Consider the following 18,022-nt stretch of genomic DNA (forward strand, 5'->3'; position numbering starts at 1 on the left):
TGCCAGTTATCTTCCAGATGCTAATGTCTAGGCACCAACACTTAATATGCCATTATTCACAAAATATATTTGTATACAAATAATATAGTGTTAATTCAAGCAAACATGTTTGCAGTTTGTTGTTGAGAATCTGTTTAAAGGGGTTCAAGTAAATAGAATTTGAAACGCGCATCTTCATGCATATTTTGCTTAGCGAGATTCTTTTCACAGATGTTACTGTAGTTCCATCAGTTTTAATCTGTTAAAATGTAATATGAAATTGAGGATTGCCTTCCCAACTGAAATGTTAACTTGTAAATCAAATCTATTAGAAATGATTGTGTGTTAGGACTACAAAATTGCCTTTTTTCTCTCTCAATTTATGCACCCCATTACCCCTATTTAAAACAAACAAAAAAAGCACAGAGGTGTTTCATTTCACATTTTATTATTCATATTACATGGTATTGGATTTGCTTCACTAATATAAAAATCCCCCTTGTTCAGGCAAATATACCGTTTGCATTGTCATTGGAGGCCGGCACTCAATTGCAAGGCATCAATCCTGTGCTTCTCAGTTTTATAATAATAATAATAAAAAAACTTTTTAGTGTATCACATTTTCCCATGTTGTTCAATTCTGTATTGACTGAACACTTGCCAACCTTTTTTATTTCAAATGCTAGGAAAAAACTGGTGTAAACATTATAGACAGGGAGATGACCAGACCCATTTTCTACTCTGTTTTAAGCATGATAAGATGTTCAATGTCAAATGAGTGTTTTGACAAAGATGCAGTACCTGAGAGACAATAAGGGCATTGTAATTCCTCCAACCCCCAGTGTATGACCCTTTACATGTCTAAAATCCTGTCTCTAGTTCTTCCTTGAAAAAGCTCTAAATTCTCACCTGTATACTTGTTTTGATCACATATATGGCAATATGACAGACTAACTGCATTTAATATAATGTTGCCACTGCATGGTATACTATGCCTGAGGTTTAATATAAATGTACGGATTGTGTCACATTACCCCAAGAACAGTAAAAGGCTAAACTGAAATTAAAGCACGTAAGTGGCTCCCGTCACTCAATGTTGAGTTTTACTGAACATTGAATGGTATACTGATCTACATGGGAAGAATCAAGTATTTACCAAAGCTGTAAAAAAGTCATGCAAGGCCTCAAGGCAATGACACTTCTAGCTAACATGCTCCACTGCAAGATGATGAATGTAAGGATACTTAATCATGTTTCCCAAATCTGTCTAGAAGTAAATGACTAGGAAAACATGTAAGGTGATAAACTATTTTCTACAAATGTACAAGCTTCCATAAAGAAAGAACGGACAATAGCTAATACTAAAACCATAAGATTGCAGACTTAAAGTCTCTTACAAATCTCATATAAACAATTCAGTGAGTGTACCATATATTGATTATTTACAAGGCATATACAGCTGTCAAAAAAAACATGTTTGTCATATGCACACAAGTCATTTAATTTGAATTATGTTTTAAATGTAAATCTGGAAGATATGTAAATGTTCACTTTGGCAGGATTTAATCTTAACAATTTAACCTTAGAATTAAGAAAAAAAGGGCACATATTTTTTAGTTTGTAACAACAAGTGTCATAGATATCTTTAATTTGAATCTTAAACAATGGTACTAACCCAAATCTTGTTTGCAACAAACCAGGGATAAAATCACAAAAACAAACCATAACTATGAAATAAAACAACTTAAACCACATTCTCATGTACCCACACCATACTTAGTTTTTGATCCTTACTTTTTCATTCAAGATTTAGGAACTGCCAGAACTGCTTAGTTTTAATTATATTCATGATGAACTTAAGATACAAGATGAAACTATTAAAGATGACAATGGGCCTCATATATTGCATTAGGATAACACAATTAAGCCATAGGATGAAAAACCAGGTTCAGATATTGCACCAATGTAATATGATACAATGCTTAGATCTGTAGATAGCAGAACTACTAAGTACATTCAAGTCTCCTGCACATCCACATCTCTCTGTAACAGTAATACTGAATGGTGTCCCTTGGTGAATGCTTTGAGTTGTTGGGATTTTAAAATGGCTGCCTGTTTCTGAAGTAATGTTTATTTGGAATGCGGGCCAAGTTTTGACAATGTCACTGTTCACCCTTCTGTGACCTAATGAGCGTTCAAGTCATTGCGAGTGCCAGGATTTTGTCTCAACAAAACATGTTATAACGTCTGCCGTAGGCTGTGTGAATGCAATCTTTGGGTTTATTAGTGAAGAACATCTACTTTACTAAATGAGTGTAAGGATTCAAATTCGGCTGGTCTGGCTGTATGTATGTATTTATGTATCTGAAGTTTAAATAAAACACAATAAGATGAAATATTTTCTTGAAGTGCTCTGGAAGTGCTCCCTGGATTACCCCTCTCTCTCTTTTCTCTACCATCTTCAAGTTCATGTGACCAATGGCTCTCAAAATGTCCCGTTAATAGCCCCCTGACCAAATCCTATTATTTAGCAGTACTCGAGTTCTCCAGAGTTTGAGGTCCCTGCTTCCCTTGGCATTGTCTCTTCTATTATTGCAGAAATCATTGGGCAATCTAAAAGACTACATCATATATATGCTCTCGTCTAGATTGCCCATTGATTTTTGCATTTTGTCTCAGTTTATGACTTTTGCATTAAGTCACTTTTGATCCTAGCTTAACTATGTAACAAGAACATTTAACAGAAAAATAAAAAGTATACTCTATCAAAAGGCATTTTAGATGGAGGCAAACAGCCACTCACAGCATGTAGACTGTTCAGTCTGTGGTATTTTTTGCACATAAGAGGCTCTGGGGGCATTGCACCCAAAGATGAGGTCCCTGTACCGTAGAGGAGAAGGGAGGGCCAAAGGATGATTAGGTGGTTGTGAGGGTAAAGCGGAACCCCCCGGGTGCACTGCATAACTCTGTAGGGGGTTTGTGTGGTCGTGGGTCGGAGTACTTAGTGACCCCCAGAGCCAGGAGGGTTATGAATCCAGTCCAGCACGATGAGTGACAGGCTGACAATCATAAAGATGATACCCACCACTAGGAAAATGGCAGCCTTAGAGGGTTTAGAGACAGACAGAGAAAAACAGGTCATTGACAGCGGATAAAGCATTAATAAATTCAACTCAAATGTTTTCTCGCATGCATAACATCCTTCAGTCTGGGATCCTTCAGCATCACCCAACTTTTAGGATCATATTAGCTGTCCCTCATCCAAACTGATACTATAAACACTTTGCATTTACTCTAGGACAGTAAGGGATGGTTGACTAAATGACAGCAAGTCATCTCGAGTTTGAGGGAGCAAACTCGAGATGCAAACCACTGTTATAGACTTGGATCTCGTCAGTGATGTCTTCTTACAAGCACATAAAATATTGTTACACTTGAATTCTGCCAATTCTGTCCAGCCATAGCAATACTATACCATATTTCACAAATGAGATGGAATGCTGTGGCTTATTGGCATTTCTCTTGTAGTAATTTATTTTCTCTCATAGTCATTGTATAAAGTCAAATACGGTGGCTGAGCGGTTAGGGAAGCGGGCTAGTAATCTGAAGGTTGCCAGTTCGATTCCCGGCCGTGCAAAATGACGTTGTGTCCTTGGGCAAGGCACTTCACCCTACTTGCTTCGGGGAGAATGTCCCTATACTTACTGTAAGTCGCTCTGGATAAGAGCGTCTGCTAAATGACTAAATGTAAATGTAATCCAAAGTAGTGTGTGAAAAGTGTTGCTGTCCAAAACTATTTGCATGCGTGAGAGAGTTTCTCCACACTTACAGAGATCTTCTGCGGGGAGCGAAGTGGCACAGACTTGACCAGTCGTAAATAGAAAGCAGCAGGCAAGATAAAAATCAGCATGGTAGCTGCAGAGGAGCCTGTTGAATGAGAGTATTACATTGGGTTTACTGCATTCAAGAGTTGAGTTACATTAGATACATCTCTCTATGGTGCTTGCATATGCTCACATTGATCTTTGATTTCCCTTTTTTTATCCCATTTTCCAAGTAACTACATTACCCCTGGGTCATAAGTTACGGTTATTATCAGCTTGTAGCCCGCAGTCACCCAAACAAGGAAGCAATGATCATGATAATTGGGATGTAAATAAACGTATTCTCTGCAGCAAAGGTAACTCTGGATCTTCCTTTTCTATGGTGTTCCTAATTAGAGCCAGTTTTCTTATAACGCTTTGTTGGTTTTTTAAACTGCACTTTAAAGAAGAAACAGTCTTGAATGACCTTCATGTCTTAAAGTAATGATGGGCTGTTGTGTCTTACTTGGTTGTTTACCAGATATTGTCCTCTATACCAACCCTAACTTGTCACAACACAATTGATTGGCTCAAATGTACTAAGAAGGAAATAATTCCAATAACACAGTGTCCTAACTGGATGCAAGCATCCGACTGTAGCGTTGCATCTGACGCTTTCTGTCCACACTGAACCTGTCATATTCACTTTTATTACGTCATGTAAACTAACCACCTTCTTAAGACACCTTGTTCAACTAGAGCTTTAAACGCGAGCAACTAAAAATAAATAGAAACAGGGCGTCCAACAAAGTTTTGCAAAAACGTTGTTTTGTGTCGCGCTGCGCAGCCTCGCGCATTGCTCGCTTCCAGTTAGGACACTACAATAGAAAACAAGGCAATCAAACATCTTTTGTCGCAGACGGTCGCTCGTATCGCATCCAGTTAGTGGTGTAAGAAATGCGCATTGCAAATGACAACCTCATGAAGCTGGTTGAGACAATGCCAAGAGTGTGCAAAGCTGTCATCAAGTCAAACTTTTAAGACTAAATCTAAAATATGTTTTTATTTGTTTGACACTGTTTGAATACATGATTCCATGTTTTTTCTAAGTTTTGATGTCTTCAGTATTATCAGAATTATTTTTTTTTAAACCTGGAATGACTGGGTATGTCCTAACTTTTCACTGGCACTGTATACACTGATTCAGTATTGAACAGTGTTAATTCAGAGTCCATGCCTGCTTGCACCAGGGATACATTTTGAGATAATCACACCTAATTACTTCCAGTTATGCTCCACATTAGCATTTAAACAGGGTTGTTTATACAGTTCTTCATTGATTAAATTAGCAAACTAATGTAATTGGTAGTCCATGTAAAATATGCTTCTTCCAATTCTTTAAGAAAAGGAAAAAAGTACTCACCAATAAAACCAAAAATGTCTCGAATAGTGGGGACAAAGATGACTAGGAGATTGTTAAAAGCGAGGATGGCAGCAGCAATAAGCAAGTGGCGTGTCCAGCTGAATTCTCGTCCACTGAACAGCAGTGTGGTAATAGAGGAACGGATCTGAAGAAGAAACAGACATCTTTGTTTGTCTTGGACAGTTAGTGTCTAGAAAGATTTGCCACATTGTAGTTTGTAGGTGATTTGACATGAAAAGGTACAGTACAGTATTTCAAAGGTATAGTACAGTATTTCAAATGTACAGTACAATATTTCAAAGGCATGGTCTTTGAAACAAACAAAAGTCAGCAGCAATCTATTTGTCAGATTTGCTAGTTTAGGCCATTGATAGTATAATATAACTGGATCCAGTGAAATATATGATGTCGCTATGGCTGCCCATGGGAAATTCTCAGTGGTGCAGCCAGGGGGCCAGGTAACCCGACCCAGCCAGATGGTTTGTTCCAAACATTCATTTGGGAAGGAAAAGGGCAGGCACTTTCAAAAAATACTTGGATGAACCATGTGTCTATAACCGTCTACCACCGTTAGTCAGAACCACTGTGGTTTGGGCACAAACAAAAAGCTTGGAGCTTGGCAAGATGGGTTTTTGCATGTTGTGATCTTGCAAAACCAGCTCCCACATGAATAGCAGGCCAGGGCCAGTCTGAGAACATTTGAATGCGGAAACCTACCAGTAGTTGCTGGTTACAACTGGGGGCAGAAAGCATTTTTTGTCATTGACTACCATTCAAAAGCTAGTATTTTTCATGTAAAAGGATAATTATGCTCAATACAGTTAGATGTTTAAATTCCGCATTCACATTTTGTCAGACTGGCGCTGGTTCCCTGTTCTAGGCCCATAGGTTAATACCACACTTGACAGCTGACTGAAGTGGGTCAGCTGCAGAGGATGAGGTTGTACAGTCAGTCACTAGTTAGAGGTCTGGTGTCTTTAAGCTTATGGTTTGGCTTTCTAGGTGAAAGGTCAAGGTACTGGGTAAAGAAAAAGAACAGTGGCATACCAGGCTAGATAGCCACTAAGGAAAAGGTTGCAGGGGGTGGCACTCAGGGTGCCTGCAAAAGCAAAATAAATAACTTGGTAGTAGTACAGAGCTATTGCATCAGCCAAGAGCAAACCTGCAGGAAAGCAGCTAGCAGTGGGTGGAGGGTCATGACATAACTTTAAGCAACTGTTGTTCTATGTTCTTACAGTCTTTACTAGAAGAAGCTGGACAAATATGGGAACTTTGTCTAAACCAGAGGTTTTGACTTAATATGCATCTTTGGACTACTCTCAACCATAGGAAAAGTGATTGTAAATATAGGAAGGTGAACAGAAATAATCTAAAAAAGTTTTCTGCTTTAGACTACTGAACTTGATCATGAAATGGTTGCTTAACACATTTCAGATTAATCATAACCAAATAACTGTATCTGAAAAAACAATGTCCCCGTTCCTCGTGGTTGTTGCATAATTGTGGCAACCTGGCATTCAGCTACAGTTCTTCCACCAGCATGTGAAGCACCCCAACTATTCTGCGCCCAACAGAGATTCAGCATGGGGGCTTTGGAGTGAACCTTGCAATATTTACCTAATTCTACCCGTGGTTTCCCCCACGCTGACAAGATCTCTCCCACCTGGGTGAGATCATTGACAGATCAACTAACAGCTAGTCTTTATGGAGCTTTCTAGGTATGTCTGAATACAATCAGAAAGCAATTCAAGTGACATAAGTGGGATATCTAAATGCTTTTAAGTGACATAATTGAAGCTCTAAGCTGTGCCAGGTTGGGTCAGGGCTTTTATGAATGTTATAAATTAACAAGCCGCTTATATTTCACTTTTGCATACTAGATGTCTCAAGAGCGTGGCAAGTTAGATTCTGTTTGCATGTGATCAATCACTGTCGCTAAGTTTAGGTTCAGTGACTGTCTTCTCAGGGTCTATGTGTTGTATTTACATATTATAATGGTTTACTGTATTTGACACTTACAGAAGACATCTTTATTGGGTATTTGCTTGGCAAAACAACATTTACTGCCTTAAAATATAATATTAGTTAAATTTGGTTTTACTTAGGTTTTACATAGGGTTAAGGTAATTTCACAGTCCACTAGAATTAGTACAATTTCAGGTCAAACGTCAGACACCGCATGAAATGCAAACAGTTCTGGCTAGTTCTTACTGCAGAGTAATGGCGATGCATTCTTCCTAAGTTTGGTTTTCAGGCTTTGTTGACTCAAGCATCTGTCCTTCAAATAATTTGTTACCAGCAAGATATTGTTAACAATGTGAGCTATAATATAATGAAAACGAACATCTTGCTAGTTAAAATAAAATCGTTTTTCTAATTAACTATTTTAGTGAAGGGAAAAAATAACCCTGTTCTTTGTTACGAATAGTGACATCATGACAGTTACTGTAGCAGCCATACATACCAACAAGTATGGAAAGTGTATTTTTGTCAATTCAAACGCAAACAACCACCACCAGACCACACATACTGGATTACAATTAAGGTGGAAACTTCAGGACCACAGTAAGCTTTTACTATACCCTCAATCCTTTTCAATATATGTGAAGAAACCTTTATGTTTTTTTCAATCAACAAAACGTATTAATTTAATTTTGTTTGTACACATTTATTAAAAGAGCCATGGTTTATCTGAGGAAGTCTGTTATTGGAGTCAAGTTATTGAGGTCATGAAAACTAAACATTTCACTGCCTCCAATTTCAGAAGGGCATAGGTGTCATTATATGTGAATGGGACATGTCCCACCCAAATTTCTTTAATGGCAAATCAGTCCCCCTTACTTTTTATAAAGAAAATTATACAATGCCTATAAATATAATGTTTTCCCCTTTTGTTGCTTTTATACATGAAATCATGGTCCATATAATGTGGCTTTTTTTTACAAGAATTTCCAAAAAAGATTATTTCATGTCATAGTGAAAACTGATTTTTACAAACTAATGTCAATTAATTAAAAATATATGTTTGCATAAATATTCACCCCCTTTAAAGTGACTGACCTAATTCAACAGAGGTCCAGAAGGTTGCCGGTTCGATTCCCAGATGTGCAAAAATTATGTTGTGTCCTTGGGCAAGACACTTCACCCTACTTGCCTCGGGGAGAATGTCCCTGTACTTACTGTAAGTCGCTCTGGATAAGAGTGTCTGCTAAATGTTAATTTTCTTCTTTTTTTTTTTTTTTACTCAAAGCAACTCAGAAAAAAGATCATTGACAAGTATAAGTCAGGGGACGGCTACAAAAAGATTTCCAACTCACTGGACATCCCACGGAGTTCAGTTAAATCCATCATTAAGAAATGGAAGGAGTATGGCACATGTTTAAATCTGCCTAAAAGCTGGCCGTCCTCACAAACTGAGTGACCGGGCAAGAAGAAAACTGGTGAGGAAGGCCACCAAGACACCTACGACCTCTCTGAAGGAGTTAAAAGCTTCAGTGGCTCAGATGGGAGAGACTGTACATACAACAACTGTTGCCCAGGTTCTTCACCAGTCAAAGCTGTATGGGAGAGTGGCAAAGACAAAGCCACTGTTGAAAAAAGCTGACAAAAATTGGTTTGGGGAACACCAAACACTGCACATCACCACAAACACACCATCTCCACAGAGAAGCATGGTGGTGGCAGAATCATGCTCTGGAGATGCTTCTCAGCAGCAGGCCCTGGAAGGCTTGTAAAAGGTAGAGGGGAACATGAATGCAGAACAATATTGCGATCTGCAAGAGAACTACGACTTGGGAGATTTATTTTCCAGCAAGACAACAACCCAAGCATACAGCAAAAGTTATACAGAAATGGTTCAAAGACAACAAGGTGAATGTTCTGGAGTGGCCAAGTCAAAGCCCAGATCTCAGTCCAATCGAGAATTTGTGGCTGGACTTGAAAAGAGCTGTTCACGCCCAATCCCCAAGCAACCTGACAGAGCGTGAGCTGTTTTGCAAGGAAGAATGGAGAAACATTGCAGTGTCCATATGTGTCAGCCTGATTGAGACATATCCACACACACTCAGTGCTGTGATTGCAGCCAAAGGTGCATCTACTAAATACTAACCTGAAGGGGTGAATATTTATGCAATCATCTGCTTGACCTTATATATTTTTTATTAATTTACATTATTTTTTACAAATCGTTTTTTTTGCAAATTCTTGTCAAAAAATCCCAATTATATTGACCATGATTTACATTAACATTTACATTTAGTCATTTAGCAGACGCTCTTATCCCGAGCGACTTATAGTAAGTACAGGGACATTCCCCCGTGGCAAGTAAGGTGAAGTGCCTTGCCCAAGGACACGGCAACCTTCTGATTACTAGCCTGATTCCCGCACCGCTCAGCCACCTCCCAGACTCCCTGATTTCATGTATAAAAGCAACAAAAGGGTGAAACAGCTTCAGACAGGTGGCGTTAACATCCCACCTGATGAAGATGCTAGAGAGGCTGGTCCTTGTAGATCTCCGTCCCCTGGTGAGCTCAGCTCTGGACCCCCTTCAGTTCGCCTACCAATCTGGCATCGGGGTGGATGATGCTGTCATCTACCTGCTACACAGATGCCTTTTTCATCTGGAAAAGGCTGGAAGCACCGTGAGAATCATGTTTTTTGATTTTTCCAGTGCCTTTAACACCATCCAGCCTTTACTTCTGAGGGACAAGCTGGAGCAGACCGAAGTGGACTACGACCTCACTGGATGGATCTTGGACTACCTCACCAACCGTTCACAGTATGTGTGGATACGGGAGTGTGTGTCCTGCAGCACGGGGGCCCCACAAGGAACCGTTCGAGCTCCATTTCTGTTCACCATCTACACCTCGGACTTCAGATACAACTCTGCTAACGGCCACCTGCAAAAGTTCTCTGATGACTCTGCAATCGTCGGCCTAATTTCCGCCGGTGATGACAGGGACTACAGAGAACTGAACCAGGACTTCATAGGATGGTGCCAGCAGAACCGCCTCCAGATCAACTCTGGCAAAACCAAAGAGCTGGTGGTGAACTTCTGCCGGGGTAAACACTCTCCTCCGGTACCAGTGAACATCCAGGGAATGGTCATTGAGATTGTGAGATCTTATAAGTACCTGGGTGTTCACTTGAACAACAAACTGGCCTGGACTGATCACATTCATGCAGTCTACAAAAAGGGACAAAGCAGACTCTACCTGCTGAGGAGACTGAGGTCTTTTGAAGTGGAGGGAGCACTCCTGAGTAGGGTTGCAAAATTCCAGGAATATTCAAAGTTGGAAACTTTCCACTGGAATTAATGGGAATATACGGGAATATACAGGAATTAACAGGAATAAACTGGAAATTTGGGGGTAATTTAACTGTATTTACCTTGTCATAAGCAGACATGCATGCAAACATTTATAATACAACTTTTGTGTGGACATACATACATCTTACTCTCACTGCTGTAAAAAGTTAGTCTACTCAATACAAATAAACTTGGTATTAAAATGAACATGGCTTCAGTTTACCAAGTAATCAATATGCTAGGTAATGACAAAGAGTGTTGTGAAAGTTCACTTTCTACATGAACTAGTTCAGTTCACAGTTCAACATTTTTAAAATGAACTAGTTCAGTTCATAGGTCATAATTTTTAACTAAGTTCACAGCTCCAAAAATGTCTTTCAATATGTTGCGAGCTATAATTGAAATCTCTATCTGTCTGCAATACCGCTCTTGGCCTCTACGCAATTTGGCGCTCTCACACTTGCCAGGCATAGGGCTGAAACGTTCAGACATAACACTGATGACAAAGACGTTCAAAAACAACAGAACGTTTTACGTTTAGGTTTATGTTTCTGGCAGACAATGTTCCCAACCAGCTGCATTCAGGGCCCAGCTGAGCTAGGCGTGCATAGTCTTGTTCTCAACTACATTGAAGTTCCTTGTGATATGCTTTTGCAAAAAAAACTTTGCCACATTTTTTTTTTTTTTTACCGCAGGTCCTTCCTTCCTGCTGCTGTCAGGCTGTACAACCAGCTGTGCTCCCAGTAGACCACCAAACCCAAAATGTGTTTGGTGGTTTGCTACATTGTTGTTTTGCACTGTTGTTCTTTTACTCTTGTTGTAGATTGCACCATCTCTGTGCTTCTGTAACCTACGAATTTCCCCATTGTGGGACTAATAAAGGATTATTTTATCTTAAACATCCAAGGGGAGTGAATACTTTTTATAGGCATTGTATTTAACAGCTGTCACACCCACATTTGAAAACAAACCTATGCCCCTGAATTTTAGACAGTTTTACTCCTGCTCCTACAGTGTCTACTGCTGCATCGGCCTTGTGGTGTTTATAGCCCGTTCCCGAGCCCCCACATATGCACATTCAGACAAATTCATGTAGTGCCACATACACACATTACAACACCTACACACATACTACTCTTTCTGAAACAAAGGACTGAAAGCTTGGAAGACAACGCTAAAGTTAATCTTGTGCTGATGGTTTGTGGGATCCCAAACTAAAGACTGTCAATGACTGAAAGGAGATCTTGTATGCCATGTACCCAGAAATTCAAAAGTGGATGGTTGGCAATGCCAGTGTGACCTACTTGGTTATTTTAGTAAACTTGATTTGAAAGCCCAGATTGGTGGGGACAGAGATCTTAAATTGAAGGGATTAACCATTAAATTGGTAGTTTGCTAAGTTATTTTGCAGATATATTCCATTTAATGGGACCTCAAATGCAAAAGCAAACAACAATAGATTAACATAACTTTGGTTTTTGGCATTTCCATAAACACCTCCAGGACAGACTACAAATGTAAATACTTGCCATCAGAAGAATTTGCAGTCCCTCTCAAAACCTTGTATCAAAATTATGTTCTTGACAAATAAAAGTTAAAAAAACATTCTCAGTCCTTGCTTGTGTTTGAATGGCTACTCTAAATTATTACTGTTGTATTTATCAACTTGTTTCACGACATTCTCTGTACAAATATCCAACAGTGTCAACATATTGTATGCTGAATACATACACATTGGTATGCCATGTTCTTTTTAGGATAGTTGAGACACACCAACTCCCTGTCTATACTATTGCCCTACGGCTTTTCTGTCTCCCACTGCCTGTGAAGGGGATGTCGAGGTGAGGGTTTTTCCACTGTCTGCTCAGGGCTTATCTCCTGTAAAATTCCACTAGGGAGTGTGGGATTCACTCATACATTTAATAGACAAAGAATACTTCCACATGCTGTGCTAGTATGTGTGTTTCTGTATATGTGTATATGCAGCCCGTTTGCAGTACTTTCACTGCATGTGTGTGGGTGTGTGTATAGCACCCAGTCAATAGACAATACAACATTCCTTGTCCAATCCCAGGTGATCATGTGACGCTATACTGATGCTGGATAGCACTTTTATGGCCTCTGCTGGTGGATTGGTGTAATGCCACTCAATACAAATTAATTAATTGTATATTTATTTTCTAGATTGAAAATATTTTCAATCTAACAACTACACAAACTCTTCTGTGACTGAATACATGTGTGCATCTAGACAAAAGAGAGTATGACACTTTCTATGAGCCATTTATGGTCCACATGTATCTGGCAACGGCCAAGCCAAATGTAGCCCATGGCCATATTGGGGTGGTCAGGTATGGCCACAATGAGTATAGGTAAGTACATAGAAGATGTAGGTGATTCGGCAGAGATCTTATTAACTGAACCTTTGATGTGCAGTCTGCACTCATCTGTATCTCAAAGATTTCTATTATCGGTTGACATCAAGAGTGTGAATTGTAGGTGTGGCAGCCATGTGTGCATTTCTCATTAGCGGGGTTGGGATTTGGACTTACAATATTTGTAACCCCCCCCCCCCCCCAGCACACACTCAAAAGTTAGCAAATATCACTAAATAGTCTAGGGTGGGTTATAACATTGTTGCCCATGTTTAATAATAGAATCAGGCTTAATGCAAGTGACGTAGCCTAACGCCTGGGACACACTGGCTGCAAAGCGCCAAGATCGGTTACGAATGGCGCAAGGCACGCTAGACGTGCATTTCTCCGTGCCGGTCACCAAGCCTGTCACCTCCTCTGAGCTTGCCTTTTTCACATGTAAAGCTGACATGGTACATAAACATGGCATAGGCTATATTTAGGCAACTTGTTATTCTAACAGCCGTCGCAACAGCATCCCAACATAACGTGGCAACATTTGTCTTTTTTTGCCTTAGTCTTTGTAAAATAGGCTACATGCTGTGGGTTATACAACTCCATGTAGTAAATATGTTGGCTTGACAGTCAACGCAATCATCAATCGGGATTTTTTGATTTTTATGTTTACCATATTTTTGGGAAATAAAGCCGCAGCTTGTACCCAGATTTGACAGTTTTCTTGTGGTTGTACGTCTTATATTTTGAAGCGGCTTATAGCCCGGTTTTAGAACAAAAAAGTGGCTTTGCCCCGGATCTCTACAGACCGTGCAGCTAATTTAATGCTCAACACTTGAACGGGGGCTTATTACTTGAAAGAGGAATTATTTACTGTGTCGTCTCAGCTACCCTATCAGGGCTTGGAAATACAGCGACTTGCTAAAGTAAGCAAATGGCGAATAGAACATAACATTTCATAATAATTTCAGTAAATCAAACAGCTGCAAGACCCAGTGAAATGTTATATACAGCTAGCAAACTAACATTAGCTAGCATCGCTAACGACATTGGCTAATTCAACTTCGGTAAGCTATCCTCAGGATTTGCAAGCTAGCTAAACTTATACTATATAAAAAAAAAATTGTAGACATAACAATGGATTTTGACACTAAATGAGTGACTTGGCTTTATTTCTGGACATACTATCCACAACCAAAGTGTGTTACACATCGCCTATACTCGTGCAGTGCAAGTTTGGTGTTAAGTGATAGGCTATAGCCTACAACTAACACAGTCAAATGTTAATAACTTGTTTGTTTATCCAAATATATCATGTAATATGGTGTATTTTATCATCCTGCAGCCAAATTCGCAAGCGTCTCGCGGAAAAGCTCAACCAGCTGCCGAAACGATCGCTGCAGAGTGCAAGCCGATCGCGGCGCTTCGCAGCCTGTGTGGCCGGTCCAATTTGATAAAATGGTCGCCGAAAGGAAAAGGCTGCACTTCCAGGCGCTTCGCAGCTAATCGCGGCGCTTCGCAGCCAGTGCGTCTCAGGCGCAAGTGTTTACCAAAAGAGAGAGCACACAATTTTTATGCAAGTTGCCACATATTCAATGCTTAAATACTTACAGGGAACAGCACAATGGGCACTGTAAGAGTAACCGCCGTAAGGACAGCTAGACGCACCAACAGCAGCATAGTGTCAAACTTGTACACTTTGGTGAACGTGTGAAGCAATTCTGCCTCAACATTATCTGTGTATTTTGGAAAGAGAAGAGGATGAAAAGGTTAACAGTCAAAACAAGCAATGGTCACTATCGGAGACGCACAACATTTTCTATCGCTTTTCAAACTAAACAATGCTCATATGTACTAATTTTATGCTTGCAGTGTGTTTTGCTTTTATTGCTCATTTTCCACCTTACTGAGATCAATCTTTTGTTCTATGACTCACTTGTACATTTTCTAAAACTACAGCTACGCCACTAAAAAGCTAGCAGTTTGATGGCATAGGTGGCTGACACATTGTGGAGTAAATTCAATAGATTTTCCTATTTTTAAATCTGATACCTTTCAACCATCTTTAAACACAAGACACGCCTTCAGTGTTGATGTGCATCCTTATTGGGTGAACACAGGTATGCAGTGATTATAATGTGTTCTTACCATAGAAGGTAAGGTAACCAAATAACGCAGAAAGCATGTACATGATGAGCATGGCCAGGATAGACAGGTTGGACACATTCTGCATCTTCCGCCGAGAACGACTAGGAAAAGTCATTTTAGCATAAAATTTTAAAAGTTTAGACACAAGTAAAAAGTGTGAGTGAGAAAATTCTTAAATGTGTTTGATACTTACTCTTTCAGCTCACTGTAGATGGGAAGGACTTCAGGATGGCACACAAAAGCAAATGCAAGAATTGGCACTGTGTACGCAGTCTGAAATGAAATAGGGATGAGGATGTACCCACAACCAGTCACACAAAAAGGTACATGCAGTCCTAAGAGACACACTTCATAGTCATGCTTAGACATGAATAAAAGCCACAGACACAGACATGTAGAGGCACATGCTATATTCAAATAGATACTTGTACGTGTAAGCACAGATACATTCACTCAAATGTCATTTAAACACACTTTTTACTTTACCCCCTCAGCTGTTGCCTCTACTAGCTACCCACCTGTGAGTTAAACACAAAGTACTTGGGTGTGCACATGTCCTCGTCGTCAGGGTGGGGTTTATAGTGCACACCCGTGGTGTGGGGGGCATGCTGGCTGGCTGACACTGCTGGGGACACATCAGCTCTGGAAAAGTCCACGAGAGCGCTGCTGTTATGAAGAGCAAAGGGGGCCAGCGCTGTCGAACCATTCATACTGGAGTTGGAGTGATGGGAGAAGAAAGGCAGAGGGCAAGGCAACAGGGTCTTCTTATAAATCAGCTATGGAGAGAGAGAGAGAGAGAGAGAGAGAGAGAGAGAGAGAGAGAGAGAGAGAGAGAGAGAGAGAGAGAGAGAGAGAGAGAGAGAGAGAGAGAGAGAGAGAGAGAGAGAGAGAGAGAGAGAGAGAGAGAGAGAGAGAGAGAGAGAGAGAGAGAGAGAGCAGGAGGGTTAGTGGATTGCCATATTTTGACAATATTTGTAACAATGAAAGGCCAAAGTGACTGAACGTCAAGGTAAATCAAGTCAGTGTATAAAATCAAATAAAAATTGACCATGTTACACACTCTACACAATCTAACTCAGTCTTTTACTTAAGTCAGGTAGTTAAGGGAGTCAGGTGGCTGAGTGGTTAGGGAATTGGGCTAGTAATCCAAAGGTTGCTGGTTCGATTCCCGGCTGTGCAAAATGACGTTGTGTCCTTGGGCAAGTCACTTCACCCTACTTGCCTCGGGGAGAATGTCCCTGTACTTACCGTAAGTCGCTCTGGATAAGAGCGTCTGCTAAATGACTAAATGTAAGTTACCACACAACACAGCTTATTTATGATACATTTACAGTAGGTGGAAACTTTCAATTGCATTTTGGGGAAATTAACTGTACTAAATGGGAATGTATGGCAAATTTGGGACACACCATATCAGACTAAGTAATTACTAATTATAGATACCACTAATACGTGTGTCCTTTGTGCACCTCCCCCCACCAGTCACTGAAGGTCAGTCACTGTGTTACTAGCCAACCTTCACTGAGGGGATTGCTTGAATACGCCAGAATTGAAAAATGTTTCACTCATCTGTCCATATTGTTTGTGTGACGACGGGAGAGAAATGCCCGTGGCAAGCTAACTAGCTAGATAGAGCAAAGGTCAGTTTGTAACGCTCAGAATGTAGATCTACTCGTCGGACATAAGCTCAAATATCTGGAAAATGTTAGCTATTTTCACAGCCCTGTAGAGGATACCTTTGCAAAGAGATTGGCATACAGTTTAGGCTGTATCATTGAAATTCAGGTTAGTAGTCAGATTGTTTCACCAATTGAAAAACGAATCTGGGACTTTTGATAAGGGGAGTGCCGAAAATGTACTGTCGCCGTTGGGCTTCCTAAAGAATAAAAAAGTCTTACCAGTGTCGGGTACAGCGTTACAGTGAGCTACACTGCAGAGCTCGACAATAACGATGGCCTGGGGCCAGTAAAAAGTAACGTCGGGACAGTTAAACTAGCAACCCACTGGCCCAATCGGGCCACTGTTAATTATTGATTGAAAAAAAATATTGCATTGTAAAAGTTAACATCCTTCATATGTTTTGCTATCTGCTAAATGCATAAATAACTTTGCAGCTCGTGGGGCGCACAGTTGGCAAATCAGGAGTTGAGTAGTGAGTGACGAGTGGTTGTCAAATTGTAATTCTCTAATCTCGATAAATTTTTTAACAACTGGCGCGAGACAATAAAGTGACGATGGCAGCAAAGTAGAGCTATGAGCTCAAACGGAAGCAACTTTTTTTATGGAACTGTTGCACTGTGTCGTATTTTCCCGTCTAACAGTGCGTGTCCACTGCAGCGACGCGAATCGCTTGCCATCGCTCGCCTTCCCACAGTTCACCACGCTCGGGGGCGTTTCAAACAGATTAATGTAAAATGTAGTTCTCTAAAGTCACTGTTGTAGTTGTCATGGCCAAGTGTGCAGACTTGGGTTTACGTACTCGCAACATCGATCAAAATACAACTTGTATACAAAATACAAAACTGTTTAATAGACATAAACGTTGATGTGTAAAAAACGTTTTATTATATTACTCAAAGTCTGCTAATCTGTCGATACGATAGGGAGTTCCAGCCGGGCTAGCTAGCTAGTTACCACAGAACGAAATTACGTAATGTGACTAGACTGAATTTGAAAGTACAAGCACCAACAACTTCGGCAACCTTGCGCCATGCATCGTTTTTTATTAACATCTCTGTACGAATACAGCTATGTATCGTACAGGACTGGGTAAGCAGCCACACAAACGATTAGTTTCTCCTCCACCTTGAAACCTAGAAAGCTAGAAATGTTCACCATGGTTGCTACGTTACGAGAAACAAGAAAACACTCCGATTGGCCATCGCTAGCAAAAATCGCTCCTCATTTGCATAAAGTTGAGAAAATCTCAACTCGGTTGCGTCGCTACCCACAATACGCCACGCAAGCGATTCGCCTGGCTCCATTGAAAATG

The 18,022-nt window shown here is 40.2% G+C and overlaps 1 protein-coding gene across 2 annotated transcripts in view; it reads right to left on the reverse strand.

Moving 5' to 3' along the window:
- Window positions 1–406: 406 nt before the first annotated feature.
- slc38a4 (solute carrier family 38 member 4) overlaps window positions 407–18,022 on the reverse strand; it is an 87,258-nt gene continuing 69,642 nt past the window's right edge. For both annotated transcript variants that reach the window (XM_062482691.1, XM_062482690.1), the window contains exons 10-16: window positions 15,549–15,806; window positions 15,224–15,303; window positions 15,031–15,131; window positions 14,494–14,618; window positions 5,206–5,350; window positions 3,809–3,906; window positions 407–3,082 (exon numbers count right to left, since the gene is read on the reverse strand). In XM_062482691.1, coding sequence (XP_062338675.1) covers window positions 2,981–3,082; window positions 3,809–3,906; window positions 5,206–5,350; window positions 14,494–14,618; window positions 15,031–15,131; window positions 15,224–15,303; window positions 15,549–15,806 — 909 coding nt within the window. In that variant the 3' untranslated portion in view covers window positions 407–2,980. The remainder of the gene's footprint in view (window positions 3,083–3,808; window positions 3,907–5,205; window positions 5,351–14,493; window positions 14,619–15,030; window positions 15,132–15,223; window positions 15,304–15,548; window positions 15,807–18,022) is intronic.

Source organism: Osmerus eperlanus, chromosome 17 (genome assembly GCF_963692335.1).
Source record: "Osmerus eperlanus chromosome 17, fOsmEpe2.1, whole genome shotgun sequence".
Lineage (NCBI taxonomy): Eukaryota > Metazoa > Chordata > Actinopteri > Osmeriformes > Osmeridae > Osmerus > Osmerus eperlanus.